This window comes from Triturus cristatus, chromosome 1_1, assembly GCF_964204655.1.
Source record: "Triturus cristatus chromosome 1_1, aTriCri1.1, whole genome shotgun sequence".
Taxonomy (NCBI): Eukaryota; Metazoa; Chordata; class Amphibia; order Caudata; family Salamandridae; genus Triturus; species Triturus cristatus.
In genome coordinates, this window is record NC_140579.1 from 434,924,860 (window position 1) to 434,950,935 (window position 26,076).

The following is a 26,076-nucleotide window of genomic DNA, read 5'->3' on the forward strand; positions in this document are numbered from 1 at the left end:
CGATCAGGAACAAGCTTCAGACACAGTCTACAGTTCTACTCAATTGGATGTTCTCTATGTACCTGAATTTAAGAACCTCATTATGAGGAGGAGGAATACCAGGAGAAGTATCAGCCTCAGGCTTTCGTTGGAGGAGGTCTTCCAAGCATTTACGACCAGCCTTACCCATGGCGTCCTTGGTGGGACATGCCTATGATTCAAATTCCAGTGATATTGATGACCACGTTCCAACAGATGATGGATGTATTCCAGAGATTACGCTATGTTATGTTATGTTATTCGTGATTTATACAGCGCACGGCTACTCCAAGGAGTGTCCCGGCGCTACAGATGACCACAGACAACCAACAAAAGCGAAGAACAAATGCCCATAGAAGCCATCCAGAAAAGTAGGGGAGGGGAAGCTAGAGCTGAAAGAGCCACTTCTTCAGATTACGTCTGAAGGACCAAAGATCAGAATTCTGACAGAGTGAGATAGGAAGACCGTTCCAAAGGCGGGAGGCCGTGACCTGAAAAGATCTTCCTCCGACCCATGAGAGCCTAAATTTAGGGATTAAGGCTAGGGACTGAGAGGAAGATCTTAAAGAACGTTGAGGAGTGTAAGGCTGAAGTCTTTCTCGAAGGTATGGAGCCCCTATCCCATTGAGGGATTTAAAGACCAAAACCATAGCCTTAAAGTGATTCTTTTTTTCACTGGAAGCCAGTGAAGTGAAGATAGCAGATGAGATGTTTGAGTTCTAGGCTTGGTAAGAAAGATAGCCCTAGCTGCCACATTTTGGATAATTTGTAACTGACTTAGTAAATACTCGGGAAGACCCAGGTATAAAGAGTTTACATAGTCGAATCTTGACAACACCAGAGCCTGTACCACAGTTTTTCGGTGTGATACAGGAAGGAGTGGAAGAAAGTTTTTCAACATCTTCATAATTCCGAAGCATGTACCAGTGACAGATTGGATTTGCGTCTTCATGGAAAGAGCAGAGTCAAATTTAACCCCCAGGTTCTTTACAAGTGTCACTTCCGAGAGCGGGGGAGACATGTCCTGTGGCCACCAGGAGAGCCAAGTTTTATGGGCTTGGGGGCCAAAAATAATAATTTCCGATTTATCGGAATTACATTTTAATTGGTTGTCATTAAACCAACTAAAAATCTTCCCAAGACAGTTTCTTATACATTCCCCGTTGAACTCCGAACCCTTCTCACTAATGAACAACAACTGAGTGTCGTCGACGTATGATATTATTTTGGCTCCATGTTTTTCCGCCAGAAGGGCGAGGGGGGCAATGTACAGATTAAATAGCGTAGGGCTAAGGATAGATCCCTGTGGCACCCCGACATTCAGGACAGGGATTTCAGCTGAGGAAGGGGGTGCCCACACCATTTGAGACCGGTTATTGAGAAAGGAACTCATCCATTTCAGGACCAGACCTCCGATCCCGCCTCTCTCCAACCTTTGTAATAAAAGATTATGAGGGACGGTGTCGAAGGCCGTGGAGAGATCGAACAGCACTAGCACTGCACTGCCATCCCTGTCCAACACAGTTTTAACAGTCTCAGCCATCTCCAGCAGAGCTGTTTCTGTGCTGAAGTGGGCTCTGAAACCTGATTGACTAGGGTGGAGAAGATTATTCGCTTCAGAGAAGTCGGCAATGACTTTATTTACACATTTTTCCAGCACTTTGGCAAAAAAGGGTAACAAAGAAATCGGTCTATAGTTGCTGACGTCGTCGGGGTCAGCCTTGGTTTTTTTTAAAAGTGTTAATATTTTGGCACTTTTCCAAGTTTGCGGCATCAGGCCCTCCTGTAAAAGAGAGTTTAAAATAGTATTCACAGTGGGATTGATCACTTCCGCTATAGCTGATAGATTTTTAGCAGGACAAGGATCGGAGGGCGAACCAGATTTAATACTTTTCATGATAGAGAGGGACTGATTAAGGCTAATGTTAGGGAATTGCGTCAGACATAAGGCTTGCCTAAAGTCCTGAGTCTTTACTTCACAAGATGTACTCTTAAAGGAATTTTGGATGTCCGTAATTTTATCATGAAAAAAACTAGCCATCCGTTTGGTCCAGTCACTTGAAGGGGTGAACCGGCTTCTAGTGGAAGAAGGGGAAGAGAAACCTTTCACAATTGTGAAGAGTTCCCTACTCTTATTAGCTGCCAGTTAAATTTTTGTCATTAAAAACGATCTTTTCTCCTCGCGTACTTTCTTGTAATAATCTTTCAAAGCTAGGCTATAAGTGACTTTATCTGCGGGATTATAATGTCTACGCCATATCCTTTCCAGATGTTTACAGGCGCTTTTACTTGTTTTTAAAGTAATAGTGAACCATGGGGCTGACATTCTAGTAAGTTTTTCCACCTTCATTTTGGGGGGTGCCAGAGTCAAAGCCTGATGGTTTAACCAATTTTCCAGAGATGATACGTCTTGATCAGGCTGACCAAACAGTGGGAGAGGGCACACACTTAAGGCCCTCTGAATTGCCTCGGGTGTCATCAGGTTAAAAGCTCTAAAACTGCTCCGGGAGAGAGACTTGCCCGAAGGCCCTGCTTTATTTAGCTCTTTCCTAATATTGAACTTTATTAAGTAGTGGTCTGACCACGTCAGAGCAAGTGGGGCCTCGGATATAATCTTCACAGAGGAAAAGACTTGGTCTAAGATATGTCCTTTTTCATGGGTGGCTTGTTTAAGGTAAGGGGTAAGGTTGAGCATATCCAGGGATTCATACAATTGTAAAGTAACGGGATCCTGTGCCTTATCCATATGAATGTTAAAATCGCCCAAAACGAGACACTGGCTGTGATTAGCCGCAATGGAAGCCGACAACTGACCTATAGATTCAAGGAATCCATTGGTCGGACTGGGGGGCTGGTAAATCAGAGCTCCCGCTATTGTTTGATGAGCTGAAACCTTCAAAAGAAAACCCAAACTTTCTGCACTATCTAAATCGGATAGAGCTAGGGGGATACAGCTGAAGGAGTTTTTGAAAATAATAGCTAAACCGCCACCCCTACCCAAAAGGTGGTCTTTCCTCATAATCGAATACCCTGCTGGAATAGCGTTGGCAATCGTCGGATTATAGGCTTCAGAGAGCCACGTTTCGGTTAAAAACATAGCATCAGGGTTAAGGTCGGCTAACATATCATAAATCTGAAACTCATCTTTCTTCATCGAACGAGTATTTAATAGGAACATCTTTAAATGATTGTGATCATTGTGATCCTGGGCTGAACCTTGCGGCGTGGAAGAGAAAAAATCCCTGGGTGATTCTAAAACAAGTTGTGAAGTCCAACAACAGTCTTTACACCCCGGAACCAACTCGATATGTAGGGCATAGAGGTGAGGTCGACACACTACATACCTCCGAATGTCGTGAAGATCTTGTGAACTATATTTAATGGTAGCACATTGTTTCACTAATGAACCGACGTTTTGTGCTGCCCTGTCCGCCTCCGGGACGCGGACGGGCGCAGACGGGCTTGCCTTAGGCCCCCTTTTGTACCGCTTTGTTCGCCATAAGTTGGCAGGGTATGCTCAGACGTGAGTCCCTTGCTCACTTTGCCACTGGATTCAAGCAAGCCTGGCTGAAGACGGCTGAAATGCCAGAAACCGGTCCTAGGAAGCTTGTTTCCGGTCCAGGGAAGGCATAGCTTGGCAGTTCGGGCTGGACTGTTCCCATGAGGCACAGGTTCAGACTGATTTGCATATGGCCATGTCTGAACTGGGGTGGCAAAGTGGGCTAAAGAACGGTGATGGATCAAACCCAGATCTGTTGACTGGGTGTGAGTGTTTGATTGGTTCTGATGCTCCGTCCATCACCACCCCCTTTTGTACCGCTTTGTTCGCCATAAGTTGGCAGGGTATGCTCAGACGTGAGTCCCTTGCTCACTTTGCCACTGGATTCAAGCAAACCTGGCTGAAGACGGCTGAAATGCCAGAAACCGGTCCCAGGAAGCTTGTTTCTGGTCCAGGGAAGGCATGGCTTGGCAGTTCGGGCTGGACTGTTCCCATGAGGCACAGGGTCAGACTGATTTGCATATGGCCATGTCTGAACTGGGGTGGCAGAGTGGGCTAAAGAACGGTGATGGATCAAACCCAGATCTGTTGACTGGGTGTGAGTGTTTGATTGGTTCCGATGCTCCGTCCATCACCACCCCCTTTTGTACCGCTTTCCTCAATACTTAGGCCTAGGAAAATCTTACTACCCTCTGAGACAATCAAGGCTACTCTTCAGACATAGGTTGGCGTCAAGGCTACGGTAGAACAGTGCAGAACGAATCGGGAGCATCAGAATCATGCTTTTCAGACACCCAGACAAGAGTGTTTAGACCTACGCAACAATCACTAGTTTTGCCCCTGCTTGGTAAACAATAACTATAGATTACTAGGTGTTTCAAGTAGTGAAGTGTGATCACGCTATGGAATTTATATCAACCCTTCTGCCCAGAAAGATCATCATCTGCACTTGCTGACGCCACAGCAAGATATTCTCCTCCTCCTTCAAAAACGTGCCATAGATATGGTCCCAAAGAACCAGTGGAAACAAGAGAACGGCTTTATGCTTGGACCATGATAAATTCTTACACTCACTCGAGGCCGCAAGGATATGTCTCAGCGCATTTCCATCCAGCCATAAAAAGGAGTTTTATATTGTATCATTTAGGATCTCATGACTCAAAAGATCTGCTTCCAGCATGGAAGGGCAGGAAGCAAGACTCAAACTGCTGTTTATGGGGCTACAGAACAGAATCTATAAGTCTTCTAATGTGCACATGTCAAACAGTCATGGACCTAAGGAAGACACTTCTCAAACCATTCTCTTGGGAACTAAACATCCGTACCTGTAGGCAAGCCGTTATCAGCTGGATGGGATGTGCATCCATCAAATTGATATGCCAAGAGCTAAAATGCTTCTCACACATAAACAACCTATTCCGAAAAGTGGACCTACAACAGTGACCCTTTTTCTTGGATAGTTTTTTTACGAACTCTAATGAACTTTAGTGAATAATTTAGTGAACTGGGGATGAGCAATTTTATATAAGGTAAGAATGCAAATGTAAATATAATGAAAAGTATTTTAGGATAAGGACAAACGAAATATTTTATGTAATTTTTGGAAAGTAAAACTTTTATACTGTGAAAAATGTATATTTTAACATTTATGAAACACACTTTATGGTTAGGAATAACCAAATAAAGTTTTTTTTGACTGACAGTGGAATCAAGAATTCTCCTTCTGATTTCTTTTTGGTCAAGAGAATATAGGCCAGTGGAGGCCAATACTCAACCTTCGTAATTTGAATAAATTCTTAAAAAATCAAAACTTTGAATGGTAATACGCCTATAAGTCCTTATTATGCTTCAGGAAGGGTAGCATCTAACCCCAACGTATCTTCAGAATGCATATTTTCATGTACGTATACAAAATAAACTCACAGTCAATACCTGTGATTTTCAGTGGTGGGCAGGACTATTAATTCACTGCTCTTCCATTTAGTCTGAAGCTTGCACACCGGTTCTCTGCAAAGTGCCTGACACCGGTAGCTGCCTTCCTTTGAAGATAGGATCACCAAGTATGTCTGCACTTGAACTCCTGGTTCTTCAAAGATTTAGCAAAGGAAAAGGCTTGTGCCTCCACAGCTGATTGCATCGCCAATACCAAGAGTTAGGACTGACCCTGAGCACAGAGAAATACACCACCCATCCTATTAAGAGACTGCAATTCAAAGGCACTTTTCTCCAAGCGATTGGTGCCCATCAGGATATTCAAATTTCTCTTATGTCTCATGTCATCGTGCATCGGCCTCATTCCTTTCTGTATGCTCCAGGTGAGGCCTATTCCGCAAGCACTACTCAGTTAAGATCACAAAACAACTGGAGCAAGCCCTGCTGTGAGGGAGTTTTCAATCAAACATAAAAAGCAGGTCTTCCGTTCCAGCCTCCAATAAACAGGATAATCTTGACAAACGATGTGTCCCTAGAAGGATGGGGCACAAACATGCAGGAGCTGTCCATGAGAGGCCTCTGATCAGAGCAGAAAAGAACCTCCACATAAACATCTGAATAGGCTTGTGGTTGTTTCTTATGAGGTTACAAAAACAAGCTATTTTGATTCAGGCAGATAATACGACCTCAATGTACAAACTATGAAGCAAGGAAGAATGAGGACATATTTGTTGTCAGAAGGAGCTCATATGTTGTGGGACTGGGCCATGGTCAAGGAGGGGGGCATTGCAGTAAAACATCATCCAGGATGTTAAAACAACCAGATACGCGCTGAGCCACGCCCTTTCAGATTGGCACATATGGGAACTCCATAGATATCAATAGATCCATAGATCTTTCAAAAGTGGGGCCAGACAACCATAGACTTCTTTGCCATCCTGGAGAACAGGAAATGCTGCTACTACACCAGCAGACTCCTTCACCTGGGGTCCGAGGCACTTCCGTTTTGAAGACTTAATTGAATATCTTTGCATATGCTTTTCCTGTTTATCCCTCATCCCCTGAGCTCTCAAGAAGGCAAAGGCAGATCATTGTTCATTGATTTTGATTGCCCTGTCATGGCTTAGCCAGCTTTGGTACAGGGGCCTACTAAAGCTTTCCGCTTACCCACCAATCCAGTTGAAGATTCACCCCAGGATCCTCTTAAGGTACAATAGCGAGAATCTTCATCACTACCTCAAGTCTTTGATCCTAACTGCATTGCTCCTGACCACTTTCGTAAGTGGCAACATCTGACTATCCCTTCAGACTGCTGAGCCATCTTGGCACAGTCTTGTTCACCATCCCTGACTAAGACCTACAGTGCTAAGTGAAAAAAATTCTGCATGTGGTGCAAAGATAATGGCCACGTGGCGAAGCAGGCAAACCTTCACTAGGAATACTGCCTAGATGAAATTGCAGTAGCAACTCAGCAGTAGAACAAGCAGTTCTCAACCTGTTACAATAAGGTGAGCCTGCTTCACACTCTTTTCAGATGTTATGTACTGCTTGCTATTCTGATTGAAGCATGTAAATATGTGAAACATCCAATGCCGGAGAAAAAAATAGTTACGTCTTACTCCAGTTCTCCTGCATAGGAATCTTTCCTACATTCACATGCTAGCATTCCTCCTCACCGGTCAGATTCTCTCTGTTATGATAGCTACTCTTCACACATGTGCTATGAAATTCTGACCTGTGCTGGCCTCTGGTGGGGGTATGGGTAGAAGAAAGAGCTCAGTACTTCCACCTCATTGGCTAATGTTAGTGCTGATGTTAAGCTCATGTGCAACTAACAACACTTTTTGAAGCCTACGACCATTTTAACAATGTTTATTGCTGTTTAAAATTACAGAGAATTCCCAGCCCGATGACTAGAAATGATTCAAGCATTTGTATATATGAAAAATACCAACAGTAAACTGGAGTTACAAATAAATAACTACTTTCTTAGCCTTCCAAAAGTTTTACATCCTGTTGATCAAACATTTTGCTACTTCCATTTGTACCCACCACCTCCTCCTGAATTATTAGCTCTGGAGTTAAGACAAATTAAAGTCTTTCTCTTCCACCCAATCTCGAGAGGCATGAGGTATATCCCTAGAGAAATCCAGTGAGAGTTGTCATTGGTACCATATGCTCCCTTAAGTTGACACCCTGGTGCTATCTCATCCAACAGACCTTCAGTTTGTCTGTGAGGGTCTCACTCAGGCTTCAGTTGGTGGGCACGTGTCAAAGTCCTCCATTGGACAGCTAGTGCCCCATGCTGGTCTTGCCTGAGACTGCCCAGTCTCTCTCATTTCTCAGTACCCTCACCGTCCTCCTAGAGAAGAACTGCTAGGCTCCATGTTGTGACTTTCTCAATCTATGAACAACCGCATACTTAACTACCTTCTTCTTGAAGACAGTGCTATTTCCATAGAGACAGTGCTCTTGCCATGGCCTCCACAGCACGACAGTCAACGTTATGGGGCGCTCTCTGGGTTGCAGGATTGTCATCGTCTACTCTGAGGGGTTCAGGCCACAAGTATGTTAATTAGAGGCACCACTGTCTCTTTCTCCACTCTTCTAAATGGCTCTGACAAGGAAGCCTTCGCCAGAGTCCAAGAGAATGGCAACTGCTCTGTTGAATTATTTGTTTGGACCACTATGGTGTGCAGTATGCCGCAAGCAGCCAATGTGAAGTGTCCTTTTGAAAACAGGCATCACAGAGTTTACACATGTCCAGCAGTAGTGTGGAGTTTTGGATGTTGAAATGTGTTTTGTATTATTTCAAATGACTCGATAAAGATTCGTAATAGCTTTATTAAAAAAAAGTACACTTACTTCCTAGGTTTTATTTCACTGTATGGTCTGCCAAAGATACCATAGAACTTGCTGCACACTTTTATAAATGTTTATTTTACTTGCATCTTCTTTTTTCTATACGTTTTATGAATTGCTGAGATCATGGTGTTTTTAGGAATTACTTTGATTCTACTTAAAAACTGCCATGCAAACTACTTTTTCAAAACTACGTGGCCATTTCTATTTTTTAAGTGACTTTGATGTTCACAACTGACTGTACGCTTATAGCCATTTAGTTTATATGTATTCCCTGAATTTAAAAGACTTACTAAGCCAAGTGATCAATGGTCACAAACAGTTCCGGCATCCAATAGATAATATTTTTTCAGGCTAGGTTACTAGCGAAATAATGCATCTCACTCTGTATATATTTGAAAAGTACATACATCCTTTAAAATGTTTCAATTTATGTCTCTTTGTAGGGTTTGAGTAAAAAAGTGGGTGTTTCCTCCTCCATTCTGCAAGGTCTATGGATTTCCTACAGTACAGAAGGTCTCTCCATGGCACTGGCATCTTTGCGGAATCTCTATACTCCGAACATCAAGGTACTGTATGGTAGATGGTTGAGTGTCTACTCAATGAGTTTACATAATAAACAAGTAGACAAGTAGATGCACCCATCAACCTTTTTTTTATCATGAGAAAAAAGCTTTTTTGTTCAGATATTTTATTGTTTTTTATAAAACACCGCCATAATAAAAGAAGCCACACTACACTTCTGCTACAGTACATAGTATGCTTGGAATGCTTATAGAGACCACAGTTACATACAACCTAAGAAAGATCATACATTCAAATAGCGACTTGACCAGTTTTAACTTTGTAATTTAGTCAAACAATGTGGTGATGAGTCAACTTACTGACCTAAAAGGCAGGAGGGATATAAATGTCTAGGTGGCTCCGAGGTAATTGGTGGTACATAACAGAAGCACACAATAGTGTCTCTAAATCATATCTTGGGGAGAGAAGAAATAAAGGGAAGAGAGAAAAAGAGCCCCAAGGCAAGCGGGGTAAAATGATAGGGAAGAGAAAGAGAGAAAAATAGAAACTACTCCATAGCAATCAGGCAGGGCCACAGTCAGCCATATACGATGAGACCGGCAGAAGCAGTAGATTTTAGTAAGCAACAATTGCACTATGTATTTAGGAATCTATTGTTCAAGAGACCACCTATGGTGATTTGCTTTTCTGTAGATATTTATCAAAGGAGTCCCAGCGGCCTCTGAATCTAGAAGCACTGTGCGATTTTCCATACAGGATGTTAACGGCAACTCTAACAGAGCACAGCAAACTCCACCATTTTCCAAAGGAGCTCACTGAGGTTAGTTTTCAGTCTGAAAGTATCATCTTAGTACCCAGTGACAATAGAAGGTCATACAACATTGAAATCTGTTCAGTGAAATCCCCTGAATGGGGGGTTTGCGTGGTACCCATTGCAATGGCCAAGAAGAGGAGATCTCAAAGGATTCTCCTGTTATGTCCTGAATTAAAAGACTGTATCTTAGCCCTTAGCGGGCGAGCCATTTTGCATTAAAAAAATAATTTGCTTTAATCCGCCACCCCCTTCCCACATCTCCAGCAAACTTCAGTTGTAATTAAGCCAATGTTGCATAATCTCAGTGGTGTCCAGAATGTTTTATGAATAGACCAGAATCTTGACTGCGCTAGAGCTGGTGTGATTTTTGCAGGTAAGGGGAGATTGCCAGTTTTTTTTTTTTTTTGGTCAAAATTTTTCCAAAGTACATCATAGTTTATTACCATCATTAACTCCTCACAAGGAGTGTTGCAGGTTTCGACAGGACATAAGTTGTACAAGGTTACACAATGCTAAGCATTGGTCCGGCCCCATTCTCATTGTATTGCATAAGTAGGGGCTACAGTTTCTGACAACAACGGGGCTTAGGGTAAATCCTTGAAATCCTGATGTGAAACCAAACGATCTAAATGGGTGTCCCATCTTTCTTTTGTGATGGTACTTTTCCAAATCCTCCCCCCCCCCCCCCCCCCCATGGTGGCGGCAGTATCAATACAGTTTATTCGGCGTGTGGTACTAGAAGGTGACTCAAAGTTGAAAGAGATGAAGGGCTCTGAGGGATGAAGGACAGACAGCCGATAGCAGCCCACGTGAGAGGAAGGTGACTAATGGGCCCCATTTAAATTCAAAATTCTTGTAATTATCCCTAAAAATATCTGACATTCGTTCCAAGCTAAGCAGTTTCCATAATCGAGAGTGCCAAAGGGAAATTGTTGGGGCTTCCCTCCTCTTCCAGGCGGCTGCCAGGGTAACCTTCGCTGCTCCTATACAGAGCCACATGATTGTCTTATCCGTTCGGGTCTGGTGCTCCAGAGAAGGGTCGCAAAGTCCCAAAAGGACACCCGCCATGGTGGTTGGGATGGGGTACTCCAGCATATCCTTGATGTGCGCTAGTATTTCTTCCCAAAAGGGGTGTATAGTCGGGCAATCTCACCAAATGTGTCAAAAGTCCCCCAGGAGCCCGCAACCCCTCCAGCATCTATCGGAAGTGTTGGGGAAGATCTGCCTAAGCCTGGACGGATGGAGATACCAATCCATCATGGTCTTAAGGTGAGCTTCCCGTAGGTCTATGGAATGATTGAATCTTGCGATGTCGGTCCATAAATGTGCCCATTCTTCATCAGAGATACCGCGCTGTAGTATTCCTTACCACATGCTCATGTATCATGGGCGTGGAGAGAGTGTGGTGGTGAGTAGGAAGTTATATAGAAACGAAATCACCCCTTTCATTGAGGTGGCCTTGGTAAGAAAAGATTCAAATTTTGTGAGAGGGCGGGTGGCCACCTCCCTCACCTGAGGTGTAAGGGCCCAGTGTATCAACTGATTGTAGCGGTATCTTTCTGTATTCTCTAGGCCGTAGTCCTGCTTGCAGTTATCAAAGGTGAGGGGGTCGAAATGATGAAAAAGGTGTGTCAGAGCAAGGCATCCTCCCTCCCTCCCTCCTTCCACGCGTCAAAGGGTCCCTCTTGTAAATCTGGGGGGAATGCAGGGTTAAAATGGAGTGGTGTGAATGGTGATGGGAAAGATGTCCACCTATCATCTCTCGAGACTGAGTCCCACAATTTTAGGGTGGTGTATGTAGGAGTGCTAATGTAAGTATTCTTGGGCCTGTCCTTTTTGGGGAGCCAAACCAGGTCTCGTATAGTCCTCCCCGTCACACTGCGATCCATATGCAACCAATGCTTATCAGATTCCGGTTTAGACCACTCAGTCAGTACTCTCAATTGAGCCGCTTTATAATATAGTTGTATATCTGGGAGTCCGACTCCTCCCCCCCGCTCGAGAGCGACGTAGAAGTGAGAAAGAGAAGCGGGCGCGTCCCACTTGCCAGATGAAGTGCAGAATCATGGTTTTAACTCGCCGGAAAAAGTCTCTCTCCAGTTCTATGGGCAGGGCCTGAAATAAGTAAAGGAGCTTAGGCAGGAGTGTCATTTTCACAGCATGTATCCGGCCTAGCCATGACAAAAAGAGAGGTTTCCATTTTGTGAGCTCTGTTTGAATACGACTAAGAATGGGGGGAAAGTTAGCAGCGTAGAGCCCCTCTAACTTGGCCGTTAGGAGTAAGAGACTGGAGCCTGCGGAGTTCCGTTTGTGGAAGTGTGAGGTTAAGTATGTATGACTTGCCAAGATTAATTTTAAAGCCTGCTACCACTTCAAACCGCTCTAGTTCGGATTGTAAAGGTGCGAGAGACGTGGCAGGGTCAGAGAGTGATAAGAGGATATCGTCTGCGAAAAGGGAAATCTTGTGTGAGTCCCCACTAAATGGTATCCCCTGAATATCAGGATTAGCTCTAATCGCCATTGGTTCAATGCTAAGGGCGAAGAGTAGGGGTGAAAGGAGACACCCCTGTCTGGTGCCTCTAGAGTGGAAGAAGGAGGGTGATTGTACTCCATTGACCGCAACTTTAGAGCGGGGCTAAAGGTAATTAGCTCGGATCATGGAAAGAAATTTAGGCGCAAATCCGAAGGCCATAAGGGCATGAAATAAGAATGTCCAGCCTACCCTGTCAAAGGCTTTCTCAGCGTCCAGCCCTACCAATACAGCGGGGATTTGACGTCTGTTGGCCTTCTCTATTAGGTGTATAATGCACCGAGTGTTGTTGTGTGTTTGTCGACCCTTAATAAATTCCGATTGGTCTGGGTGTATAAGATCAGGCATGAGATCGTTCAGTCGTTTGGCTATGATGAAGGAGTATAGTTTCGCATCTAGATTTAGCAGGGCGATAGGCCGATATGAGGCGCATATATGGGGGTCCTTCCCTGGTTTGGGTATAACAGAGATCATGGCTTCAGACATGGATTCGGTGGACTCGCCCTCTTCAGCCATCTTGTTAAAGAGCCGCGTGGGATGATGTCCGGAGCAAAGGTTTTATAGAATAGAGCGGTATACCCGTCCGGTCCCGGGGCTTTGTGGGACTTAAGAGTTTTAATAGCAGTATTGACGTCCTCGTAGGTGATGGGGTGGTGAGTAAGTCGTTCCATTCTGGAGAGACCTGAGGGAGGTGTAGTGTCCGAAGATACTCCCGTTGGGTGTCCGAATTCAGCCGGCCCCTAGTATAAAGGTTTTTGCAAAATGAGCCGAAGAGCTCCGCTTTTTTCCTCGTCCCTATGTGTAAGGTCCCCATTGGGTCCCTGTATACCACCTATGTATTATCTCTCTCGTTTATCTTTGAGCTGTCTAGCTAGATGTTTGCCAACCTTGTTGCCCTTGGAATAAGATAAGTGTCGTAGTTTGAGGAGGCTGAATTCTGCCCTATTGTCATACATGGCTCCGAGTTTACCCCTGAGCGCTATCAGATTGCGAAGAGTTTATCTTGTGGGATTCAATTTGTGGGCTTGTTCAATCAAGGCTACTTCTTTCTCCAGTGTTTCCCTCTCTCTGGTGCATTGCGCGTTTAGCACCGAGTTAAGGGCAATGCATTTCCCTCGGAAAACTGCTTTAAACATGTCCCAAGTGGTATATTCCGATGTATCCTCCGGTTTATTAATGTCAAAAAATTCAGTGATGGTTTCTCCTAGCTTAGTGCAGGATTCTTTGTCCCGCGTAAGCGAGGACGGAAAGTACCACCTGGGAGTGGTCGTTGCATTTCCACTCCAGGACAAACATATTGAGAGTAGGCTGTGATCTGATACTGATAGCGGGAATATTTTAGCCTCTTGTAGGGCGCCCCTCAAGGATTGGCTAATAAAAATGTAATCGAGTCGGGAGTACGTACGATGGACATGAGAATAAAAGGTGTAGTCTCGGGAATGGGGGTTAAGGGTACGCCAGGCGTCCAAAATGCCCATATCGTGGAAGTGTTGATGAGTGTCAGTGGAAAAGGAGCCCGTTTCCGAGCGGTGTGGGTGTGTGCTATCTAGGTTTTTCTGCCAGGTCAGGTTGAAGTCGCCCATGAGTACCACCGATCTCTCCACAAAGTCCAGCAATTTCCCTATTAGCGTTTGGATGAAAATCGTCTGGCCAGTGTTGGGGGCGTATACCGCTGCGAAGGTCAAATTTTCCCCATCAAACGACCCTTAACCATAATCCAGCGGCCATCTTTATCGGTTTGAACGTCAAATGGTTGGAATTTAGTGGAGGAGTGAAATAGGATCGCAACACCTCTGTGTTTCGTATGGGCTGAGGATCTATAGATCAGTGGGTAGTGTTTGTGTCAAAGGCGTGTGTCCTCGGCTCTGGCTAAGTGTGTTTCCTGCAGGGCCACTATATCAAGATGGTGATCAACAATATACTTTCATACCTTTTGGCGTTTTTGAGGGGAATTAAGACCTTTAACGTTCCAGGTTCCAATGGTGATCGTCATTGTGTTAGAGGAAAAAACATTATCTCCTTGAAACCCCCACCCATCCTAATGTGTCCTGGGTCCCCGCGTGTCCCCAGAAGGGAGTATATCACCATCTAGCGTTCCCGTGAATACATTGAGATCAAAAAACCTATCAGAGCAGAATATTAAAAAGCCGCACCATGTCCCTCCTGTTCCCTCCCCACAAACCCTGGAGAAATGAAAACGAACATGAACAATAAAAAGAAAAAGCGATAGAAGAATCGCTACCAGGTCCCCGCCGGGGGGTATGAGGCCCCTCAGGGACTAGGGGGGACAACAGGTCCGAGGACCCCGTCGCGCCCATCCCGGTGCAGGTCAATAAATGAGATGCACCTCTGTGTGGCTGAGGGGGAGTCGTGAGGGCCGTCCCCTACCCGTTAGGAAGGAAGACAGACCTCCTGCATTGGAAAGTAAATCATGGAGCATTTCCCCAGATAGCAAAGAATATATCAACAAATATATCAACATGCGGCTGTGACGCAAGTGTCAAAAACAGGACTAGCTTTACAAAAGAGATAAAGTCACTGTTCTTAATTATAGAAGTGAAGCAAGTCACGGCATTTCCATATCGCAATTAAGTGTCAGGAGCCCGGAGAGTAAGGCCCCAGAAGAATCCGGGGCGTAGGATTGCGGACAGAAGTAGGTTATTGTCCATCTCCCCGGACTGTCCCCCAAGTCGCCAGCATGGGACCCACGCCGGCCGCAGAGTACAGACAGCACAGGTCTCATGAGGTGTTCGCTGGGGTGTCATCTACGGCCCCTACGGGAGCCCGTAGACCATGCAGACTGCGATGATGAACCTCTAAGGGGCCCCCTAATTTTATCTTGAGTGGAGCCATTTCCCTCTGAGGGGAGACCCAGAAGATCCAAGCCTTCCTGTAAGTCAGTGATATGGCGCTGTTTGTTGTTAAATTCAAAACGGGTAGGTCCATCTGTATCTGATTTTATCCTCTCGTAATTTGGTAGTGATGGGTCTGAACAATTTTCTCCGTGCCAGGGTGGTCGGCGCCAAGTCTTGGTAAATGGCACATGAGTGGTCTTGGAAGGAGATGGACCCCTTCGTCCCGGCCGCTAGTAGCACTGCCTCCTTAACTTTATAAGAGTGGAATTTCGCCAGTATGTCGCGTGGTCTCTTCTTCTCGTAACCCTGTAAACTTCCCAGATGATGGACCCTTTCCAGTTTTATTTTGAGGGGTTGGGGACCCAGGACTTCCGCAAAGAGCCCCTCCATAAAAGCCCCCAGGTCCGGCCCCTCTGCGCCTTCCACCAGGTCCCTGATGCGTATATTCTCCCTCTGCGCTCTATTTTCGAGGTCCTCTACCTTGAGCTGCGTCTGATGTACTTGATCCCGGAGAGCGTGGATATCATCACGAAGTTCAGTGGAAAGTTTCTCTTGTTCTTGGCGTTGCGTCTCTTGATCCAACACTCTAGTGCCCACAGAGTCCACGTCTTGTTGGAGGGAGGACAGTCTCTCCGTAATGTCCGTCCTCAGTTGCTCAATGGAAGATTTGATGTCCTGACCAAGATCATTGCGCAACTCCGCTTTAAAGTCTTTAAACATGGCCATGGTGGGTGATCCGTCGTCACCGCGGAGCGTCGAGCGTTTATCCAATGGTGAGAAGAAGTCTGATACCTTATTGGATGCCCTGTTCGGCCCCTTCTTTGGCGGCATACGGGCTGGCCCTGGAGGACCCCCGCGGCAGCGGTGTAGGCGGCAGGAGGGATCGAGCCCCAATGTGGGGGGCCGTCTGTGCTGGGGACCAGCAGAGAAGGAGACTGATGTTAACCCCGCGGATCGAGTAGAATCACCGACAGCGCACAGACCTCCGAAAGCTGCACTCATGGATCTGATGTAGGGGTGGCGCTAGAGGACAAGAGCGCGGTCTCCCTGTGAGAGGAAAAGGCAAGGTTTGTGCCTGATGTGGGTCCTCGCGTTACATGCAGCGCGGAATGGCAAGGCACTAGGTCACGACAGAGACCTCACTCAGTGATCAATTTCAGCCACCCAGCCTCAAGTCGATGTTACACTCAGCGCAAGTATGTCCCGTTGATATCAGTCAGCGCGTAGCATTAGCTGTCCCTCTTTAAGCGAAATAGGCGCCATTTTGCAGATGCAGTGCTTACACAGGGGCAGGACAGATGGTGGTAAATACGATCGTAAAGCGCCGGCGAACCCGCCCCAGGGCCAGGCGTGAGGAGCGGCTTATTGTCCCCTCTAGAGCAGCTCCTGGTAGTAGTCAGACATGGGGCTTCAAGTCCAGTTGTGCAGGAGGTGCCAATTTTAGATGGCAGCCGCCATTTTAAAGTCAGGCAGGAATGCTGTGGAGTGCCGCGGCATGGATGGGCCCCCGGAAGCTGTTGGCATGGGAGCCCCCACGTTCACGATGATCGTGGGCCTTACCTCCAGCGGCGGCCAGTAGACTTGGGATCAGGGTCCCCACTCGGCAGCCTTGGAAGCCTCTAGGGTAACCCTCCGCTTAGCCCCACACGATGTCCGCCATTTTGACAGGCGCTGGTCTTCTACTATGGAGCCGCGCTGGGACAGCTACCGTGGCATTGAAAGCAGGTGAGGGTTCTCTGCTGATGTGCTACATCTTCTGCTTGGTGCAGGAGTGGTTTACAGCCCGCAGGGCTCCGTATAGCCGCAGTTACCTGCCCCGGAACAGCGCGCGGACCGGTAGCTGAAACTGGCTATGTCCGATCGGTCATCTTGCCCGGCCACGCCCCCCCAGTTTTTTTTTTTCATGTGGTGTCTGCCATGTTGGAGCTTGACAAGGAGTGAGTGTGAGCCTCCCACTTCCGAGTAAAAGTTCTCAGCAAATAACTTTTTGGTGATTCTAGAAATGTATGTAAAGTGATGCAGAGTGACCCTTTCTCTTGAAATTACCTAGGAAATCAGGTAGGTCAGGTGGGTAAGTAGACTTTACCAACTGCACTTTTCAGTCTCAAGAATTTATAAAAATAGATGTCTGGTAACTCAAATATCAAGTGTAGGGCCGAGAACAGGATAGTGTGTGAATGGGTGCCCAAATCCCCTATAGAACAATTCCCAGAACACGGTCCTCCAATCTAATTTAATCCTACGATTGTGCCATAAGGAGGCCATAGTTAAACCAGATATTTGATGGTCTACCTGCTTATCAAGCAGTAGTAGGGCCGAAACTGACCCATTATTATGGAACTTGAATATTCTAAGGGGAATCTATTTAAATTGTGTATAGAGAGGGTGGTGCTGAGAGTCAAGGGGTATGTTAACTGGGTCTCTATACTAAGCCAGGGTGGGGGCCACAGGTATTGTGAACCCGGAACCACCAGGATTCTGAGAGGCCAGGAACGTTTGTTGGTATTGTGAATTGTCAGGAAGGTTTATACCTCCAGTGGTTTTACTCCTCTTCAATGTAGTCTTTAAAATACCTTGCTGTCTTGCCCTTCCATAAAAATGTGGATATATAATTATCCACCGATTTAACAAAAGGAAGGGAAAAGGGACATCGGAAGCATACTGGCTAACAAATTGACCAAAGGTGCCACCATCATTTTAATGGTGTCCACCTGACCCTAACAGGTGATATTTTTGGGATACCATGTGTTAAGTAGGTCTTTTAGTTTGGTAAGAGTTTTATGTTCATAAATGAAGACTGCGTGTTTAAGATCTTTACCAAACCAGATACCTAGATATTTCATAGCATCTGGTTGCCACTTCAGGCCCAAATTACCAATCACTGTTGGAGTTGCAGTGGACAGTTAAGGTGAAGTCCTCGGTTTTGTCACTGTTTAAAGAGTAACCCGTTATCAATGAGTACCTCTCTATCTCCTTCATAGTGATGGGAATAGTCTGTGAAGCTTCTTCAGTGATCAGAAGTATATCGTTGTCTTAGGCTGCCACAATGTGTCTGCCTAAATTAAAATTCATAGCTGTAATATCTGAGTTATCCCTGAGTGAGGAGATCAGTGGCTCAATGACCAACAGAAAATGAAGGAGGGAAGCGGACAGTCCTGTTGAGTCCCTTGTGACAAAGAAAGCAGTTGAGATAGATTGCCGCTGACTCTGACTTCACCGTTGGATTGGAATAAAGTGTCATGGTCCCATGTAAAAAATCTTCCCCCAATCAGCATCTGTGTAGGGCTGCTTACAGAAATGACCAAGAGACCTTGTTGAAGGCCTTTTCTGTATCTAATGCAAGTGCAGCTGTCAGTGTATGGGTAAATTAAGCTTTTTCCAAGACATGGCAGAACGTGCTGATATTATGAGGCAAGCCTACCTTTTAAAAACCCAGTTTGTGAGGTGACAACAAGTCTCAATATCACTGGCTCCAGTTTACGGGCTACAATGTTTGCATGTATTGTACAGTTAAGATTGATGAGAGAGATCGTCTATAGTTTATAACATGCAAGTGGTTGTTTCTTTCATTTGGAATGACCACGATTGTAGTTTCTGTAGCGAGGCCCGAGATAGAGCCTGATATTGCATAGTGTTGAAAAAGAAGGTGTAAAGGTTTCACAACTCGTGCTTCAAAAAAAGTGTAAAATTTGGCTGAATAACCATCCGGACCGGGGGCTTTTCCAGCTGTTAGACTGTGTATGGCAGATATAACTTCTTCCTCCACAGAAAGCGCATTAAGATTAAGTGCGTCAACCTGTAAAACGTGAGGGAGATTACATGAATCAAGATTAACATTGGTTATGGAGAGGGAGTGGGATTATTGGTGTTGTATAGGTTTGAGTAGAATGTTCTGAAGGCATCAAAGATACCTTGCATTGAGGATATAACCTCCCCTGCAGAGTTTCTTATTGCCGGTATGAATGACTTGTATTTCATATATTTATAGTAATTAGCCAGGGTTTTTCTGACTCTGTTTCTGTTGCATAATTTCCCAACATTGAAGACTTTGACCCGTTTCCGAGCTCTTTAACTTAAAATTTGATTATACTCTAATTCTAAGCCACGTAGTTTAGAAAAGGTTTCTGAGCCCTCAGAGTGCTTAAGCTGTTTGTCCAGCTCCAGAATCTCTGCCTCAAACCTTCGAATACAGATTTTATTTTCAGTGCCATTTGTTTGATCGTGAAGCCTCTAAGTGTGGCTTTGAGTATATCCCATCTCGTGGTTGGGGAAGTGTCAGCAATATGGTTCTCTTCTAAGAAGCGGTCAATAGCTTTTGCGATTTCTTCTATCTTGCGGTCATCCTCGCGAAGATCATCATTAAGGCACCACTGCCGAGGAGGAGGGGAAGTATCATTCAAATTAAGGCTCATCAACATACATACATGGTCCAATATAACTATCTGTCCTATTTTAGGGAAGTGAGATATATGAAACATACTTTTACTGACCATTATGTAGTCTATCCTGAAGAAGGAGTGATGTAGAGTGAAGTAGAATGTGTAATTGCTGCTTGATGGGTTATCTATGCCATATGTCAATTAAGTTATTTTTGTTGCAACAGTTATCATTTATTTGAGAATGATTGCTCATAAATGTATGCAAAGATATTCTATTGAGATTACCATTGATAGGAAGATTGAAGTCTCCTTCCAATATTATCCCAAGGTTGTCTGGTAATTCTGTTAGTTGCTTGGCTAGATCCTTCCAAAATTCTACAGTTGTGCAATATAGAAATCTAGGTCTCTCTTTCTAACTGTGGAAATAAGCCATCTACCCTGTTCGTCATGTGTGTGGGATATCACAGTAGTGTCAGATTTATTTTAAATTAAGGTGTGAGCCCCATTTTTTTCCTGTAGTGCTGGGAAGACATGCAAGTTCTAATAGTGAACACCCACAGAATAGCATCTCGTACTGGCGAGTGGTAAATATGGTTTCTTCTGTTTTTTTTCTCAGGAGATGACAACACATTGTACTAAACTATTCGAGTGTTCACAGCTGGTAGTGGTTACAGACTGAATAGCAGTCTCTCCCTCTGAAGAAGCTTGAAACTGCTGTTTTGTACATTTATATAGGTTATGCTTTGTAAAAAAAAAAAAAAAAAAAAGGAATCTGGACACCTAGCCACTTGCTTGTGGCCTCCAGTTCCTGCTGGTTCTAGATTGATCCAGTGACACCACCGCTTCCCGGGTTTTCCCACTCACCGTTCTTCTTGTCAACAGAAGTCCCGCCAAATCCAGGACCTATTTAATGCAAGCTGCAGTGTGACCATGTAGCGAACGCACTGCTCACTTCCCCATCTGCGTCCGACCTCACCTTGAACGTGCCCAGTGCCATAAACCCTGGCCCTCTTGCCCACTGGAGAACTCTACACCCTCGATCCTGGGCACTGCAACAAACATAACCTCTGCTCCAACCCACGCTCCATAGTAGGACCTCTCACCTACACCCACTACCACTTCACCTGCCTCAGCACACACACCTGCCCACCGACCAACGCCACCTTAAACACACCATAGACACCACCTGAACAAAAACACCAACTCGCATGCACCCTTTTCAACAAACGCTCACTATGCACGCATTGTGACTTCATCGCTACCCTTGCAACTGACATCATCTTCCTCACCAAGACCTGGCTCAACCCCACAACCACCCCAGATATTGCCACGGCGATCCCTGATGGATATAAAATCACTCACCAGGACCGCACCAACAAGCCTGGAGTAGGAACAGCCATCATTCACAAAGAGACCTTACCACCACACCATTAAACATCTCAGCTTCAAACTCACACGGACGGCAAGACAACCATCAGAGGCACCCTCTCATACCGACCCCCAGGCCCACGCTTCAGCAACACTATCGCAGACTTCATTGCGCCCCTAGCCTTCGACACCAAGGAATACATCTTCCTCGACTACCTACATTTCCACACCGTTGACCCCAGCGACAAAAACACTGCATACCTTCACAACAGTATGAGCAGTATTGGATTGACCCTAATCATCCAGGACCCTACACACACTGCAAGCCACACACTGGGCTTCATTATCACCTCCAACAACTGTGTCCAGTACAGCCATGTCACAGAACTCACATGGACCGATCACTCCATCGCCACCCCCAAGATAACCAGCCCCCCCCCCCCCCAAGAGGTGGAACAAAATCTCAGAGACTAGCTGACGGACGCCCTCAACACCTCCAACCCCACGACCAACCTCGAACAGGGAGTGAAGAACTTAAATGCCCGGATCACCAAATGTGTCGACAGCATCGTCCCCATCAAGAGCAACATCCATAGAAAATCCTCCAAAAAGACCTCTGATACGCCCAAGAACTCAGAACAGTGAAATGAGACAGCTAGAGAGGAGATGGCATGCCAGCAAGGACACCTCCAACAGGGCAGCCTTCAAGACAACCTTCACCCTCTAGCGCCGCCTGCTGAGGGCAACAAAGAATCATCGCATGCATCGAAATCAGCATCAACACCACCAAGGATCTTTTCAACATTGTTTAGGAATTCTCCAACCCGGCTGCCAGCAAAAACATCACCACAAACTCACAGGAGGTGTACGACAACCTCGACGACCTCTTCAATGCCAAGATTGCAACTGTGTACACAAACTTCAAACCCCAACCCACATTTACAGACTTCCTCAACAGATAAGCCACCATTGCACCCAACATGAACCACAGACTGACCACCTGGAACCTCCTCTCCACCAAGGACAACACCTCCACCTTAAATTCCATCCACTCAGGAGCTCCCTCAGGCCCATGCCCGCACCACATTTTCATCCTCGGAAATCAAAGGATTGGCCAGGAACTCACCACCCTACAAAACACCTCTATCACTGCCGCAACATTTCCTGATGTTTGGAAACACTCCAAAGTCAGACAACTACTCCACAAAAAACTCCCCTGACTCCAGCAAACTCGAAAACTACCGGCCAGTCTTTCTGCTCCAATTCCTAACAAACGGACTGAAAGAGATCATCAACAAGCAACTCATAACACACCTGGAGCAGAACCAGCTACTCAACGCCTACCAATCAGGCTTCCACAGCATTCACAGCACCAAAACCGCCCTGATTGCAGCCACCGATGACATCAGAACCCTCGGTGACCAAGGAGAAACAGCAGCTCTGATTCCCCTCAACCTCTCGGTAGCCTTCGACAACGTATATCACAACACTCTGATTTAAAGACTCCACCACATAGGAATCCAAGGTGACACACTCAGATGGATCACCTCCTTTCTCTCTGGAAAACCCCAGAGGATACACCTTTCACCTCTGAACCCCAGGTGGTCACCCGCGGTGTCCCGCAGGGCTTGTCCCTCAGACCCATGCTCTAAAATGAATGTTACCCCTCTGGCCAACATCGTCTGATCCCATGGTCTCAGCATAATTTCCTATGCAGACAGCACCCAACTCATCCTCTCATTCACCAACGACCCCACCACCACCAGAACCAACTTCCACAGATGCATGACAAACATCGCAAACTGGATGGAGTACACCTGCCTGCAGCTGTACACAGACAAGCCGAAAGTACTGATCTTCGTCAATGGCAGCAATACATGGAATGACTCCTGGTGGCCATCAGACCTAGGACCCGCGTCCACTCCCTTTGGCCATGCCAGAAACCTCGGAATAATCATGGACAACAAACTCACCATGAAATCACAGATTAACGCCATCTCCTCCGCCTGCATCCTCATTCTGCATATGCTACTTAAGATCTTCAAATGGCTACCCCTATACACAAGACATACTGAAACACAGGCCCTCATCAGCGGACTGGACTACGGCAACGCCCTATACGTAGGAATCCCACACAACTCCTACAGAGACTTCAGACCATACAGCATGCTTCAGCCAGACTCATTCTCGGCATTCCCAGACGATTCTACATCCCACCCTACCTAATACTACTCCACCAGCTCCACGTATAGAAGAGATGCCAATTAAAGCTGCTTACCCACACACACAAACATCACAGGGGTTAGCCCTAATCCCCCACATAACCTGAGCTAAAACATGTATAAATGAAAAGTGGTGTAATGCGGGAATGACTTCTCGTATCGTTAGTTATCCAATGATTACACAAATTAATCACCGAGGGCAGTATACACAATTTCTGCAAATTTATTTCAACATTGTAGTTATGCCTATAATCGTTCACTCCTAGGGTAGGTACCTGGGTTATACAATGTTGTAAAACACATTAAACATACACAAATAAATCAGATAAGAAAATATGTATAAGTAACAATCAACTCACATACATAAAACATATTTCAAAAACTCAACAATAAATGTGCCAACTAGTAAATTATTTTCTTCAGTTTTCCTGTTTTTAATAGATATTTCTGTGTTCTTTGCTTTTTAAGCAGTTCATAACGGAGGTAGTCTGTGGATTGTACGCACATGAAGAGCAATCTTGCCCTCTGTATTCTTAGTGTGTATCAAAATGTCTTGAAAATTGATTGAAAATTATAAAGACTCCTGGTTTAGGAGTGTTGACGCGTTTCGGCCTAGAAACTCCAGGCCTCTTCAGGACAGAAGAAAGACGAAGTTCTGTTAGTCCCAACTGTAGATGGGGTACCATAGTCCTCTAGGGAGGATTAGTATCCTAGAGTCAGATGGGTGCCAGGCATCCGTTCCACATTCGGAGGACCCTGGGAGTTTAGGGAACCAAATACCTTGGCTGGCTCCAGTGTATTACCTAAATATGAGTGGCCATGTTGTGTAAATTAATTCAATATCGTGCAGAGTATAGGCCTTATAGCATACGGCTCCAGGGACCCGGTAGTGGACTTAAATGGTTTCTGGTTGTAGAGCTGCATGGGCTCATGGCCAGACCAGACAGCGGGGAGAAGCACAGCAGAATGAGCCTCCGGAACCTGCAAGCGCCTGGATAACCTATCGGGTGATTAGCTGCGCTTTATTAATTCTGATTGGTTGATTGATTTTTGAAAATATTTGCCGCCGGTTTTATATTTTTATGTTAATATGCAGTTTGGTTTTGAATTCTTAGAAGTTGTTACGTGTGGTACTGTCCCACGGACATCTCACTAGATGTGTCAACTGGATGTTGTCCATGTATGCAAACATTGATATTTGACCTATCAGTCACACTGTAAAGCATACCCACAAGAGGTTGCCCTACGATAGGGCATTTTTTCATAAAAGATATTTGATAGCAGGAAGCAGCTCTTGCAATAAAGGATCGTATTTTGTATCTGAAAGAGACACGTTAGTGATAGATTCCTTATCTTAGAATATCCCCAGGCGTCAGACTTGTTGCGGAAAGTTTTTCGGCAGCAGTACTCCTGTGCGTCAGAAGGTGGCGTTGTGCGGCTCCGCGTCCGTCACTGGCGTCGTATGCGCCGAGATGACATCACGGAGACTACTTAGGTGCCACCAATGCGCGCTGACGTCAGATCCGGTTAGAGTTTGTACCCTAGTCACTTTTTGACTAACTTTTTTTGAGACTTTTTGTCTCCACTATTTTGAGTCTTTGACTCCTGGTGCCACGTAGGGATGCCTGGGTTTAAATCCTGTGGGGCCTGTCGCTGTACGATGTTGGTGGCCGACCCCCATGGCGTCTGTCTCTCCTGTTTGGAGCACGACCATGACTCCTGGTCATGTTCCGACTGTCTGGCCATGGCTCCGAAGGCCTTACGGGAGCGGTCCCGTTAGCTGCTGGAGGCCCGGCAGTCGTCTCCGCGCCGTTCGAGATCCAGGGGTCGATCAAGGGACCGACCGCAGAGCCGTCATCATTGCTCCTCGGGGTTGAAGTCCTCACACTCTGAATTAGGTAAGAGGCGTCATAAGAAGTCGAAGAAGCGTTTGCGCTCTCCGACGTCCCCCCCATCAGTCTCCGGGCGCGGGGGCCGGGGGTACTGTGAGCCTGTGAGTCCCGCGGCCTACCCACCTTATCCAGGTCCGTCGGCGACTCCAGCCAAGGTGCAAGATTTTCTTGCTGCCATGGACTGCCTTTTCAGGCCTAGGGCGCCCTCCGGCGCGCCTTCGGGCCCCGCGGTCCCACCTGAGGGGCCTCCCTTGCTGCCGGCTCCGCTACCGGCGCCGCAAGGTCCTACTCTGGCGCCGCAGGGCCCGTCGCCTGCGGCTCTGGCCCCGCCCCCCCCCCCCCCCCCGCGGCTGGGTTCCGTTTGTACCACTTCCGCTGACAATTTCTGCTCCGAGTTGGGACCCTAACTGGGATATGGAGCCGGATCGGCACCATTGGACCCTTTATATTCCCCTGTCCCTCTCCCGCCACCGCCGCCTGTGCCTCGGGCAGTGAAGGAAGGGGACGACTTGGAGGGGTCTGAGGACCCTCTTGCAAGGCAGTGAGAGTTGCAGCAGGAGTGGGCAGAAGAGTCAGAGTATGCAGGTGGCCCTGACCCCTCCTCTGAGCCTGGTTTCCTTTCTCCTCCTGCTGTGGCCATGGAGGAGGGCGCCAGATACACTGTGGTGCTCCGTAGAGCAGCTGAGGCCCTTGACCTGCCTCCGGTAACTCTAAAAAACTAACCTCCTCACTGAAGTCCTTCAGCCGGCGGCAAGGTCTATGGAGCCTCTGCTACCGTTCAATGAGGCGTTAACGGATGTGTTAATGGGCACCTGGTCTAGGCCAGCCATGGGGGTCCCTGTGGATAAGAACGTGGCCAGGCGTAATCCCGGCCCCGGGTGACCCTGCCTTTTTAATGACCCACCCAACTCCGGAGAGCCTGGTCATCCAAGCCTCCACCTCCCAAAGTGCATTCCCTACCGCCCCGCCGGATAAGGAATCTAAGAAGCTGGAACAGTTTGGCAAGAAACTGTTTTCCTCTGCCAGCTTAGGGCTGCAGTCAGTGAACACTACTCTCGCGCTGTGTGGGACACTGTTGCGCAGACGCTGCCTCAGTGTCCGGAGGAAGTTTGGGCAGTGCTTTCCCAAGCTGTGTCTGAGGGGAAAGATGCAGCAAAGTTCACCATCCGGTGTGGACTAG

General features: G+C 46.4%; 1 protein-coding gene across 4 annotated transcripts in view; it reads left to right on the top strand.

The window, feature by feature from the left end:
* Positions 1-26,076, top strand: part of TANC2 (tetratricopeptide repeat, ankyrin repeat and coiled-coil containing 2) — a 2,520,149-nt gene that overhangs the window by 2,158,250 nt on the left and 335,823 nt on the right. For all 4 annotated transcript variants that reach the window (XM_085640812.1, XM_085640825.1, XM_085640816.1 and 1 more), the window contains one exon: positions 8,758-8,880. In XM_085640812.1, the coding sequence (XP_085496938.1) occupies positions 8,758-8,880 (123 nt within the window). The remainder of the gene's footprint in view (positions 1-8,757; positions 8,881-26,076) is intronic.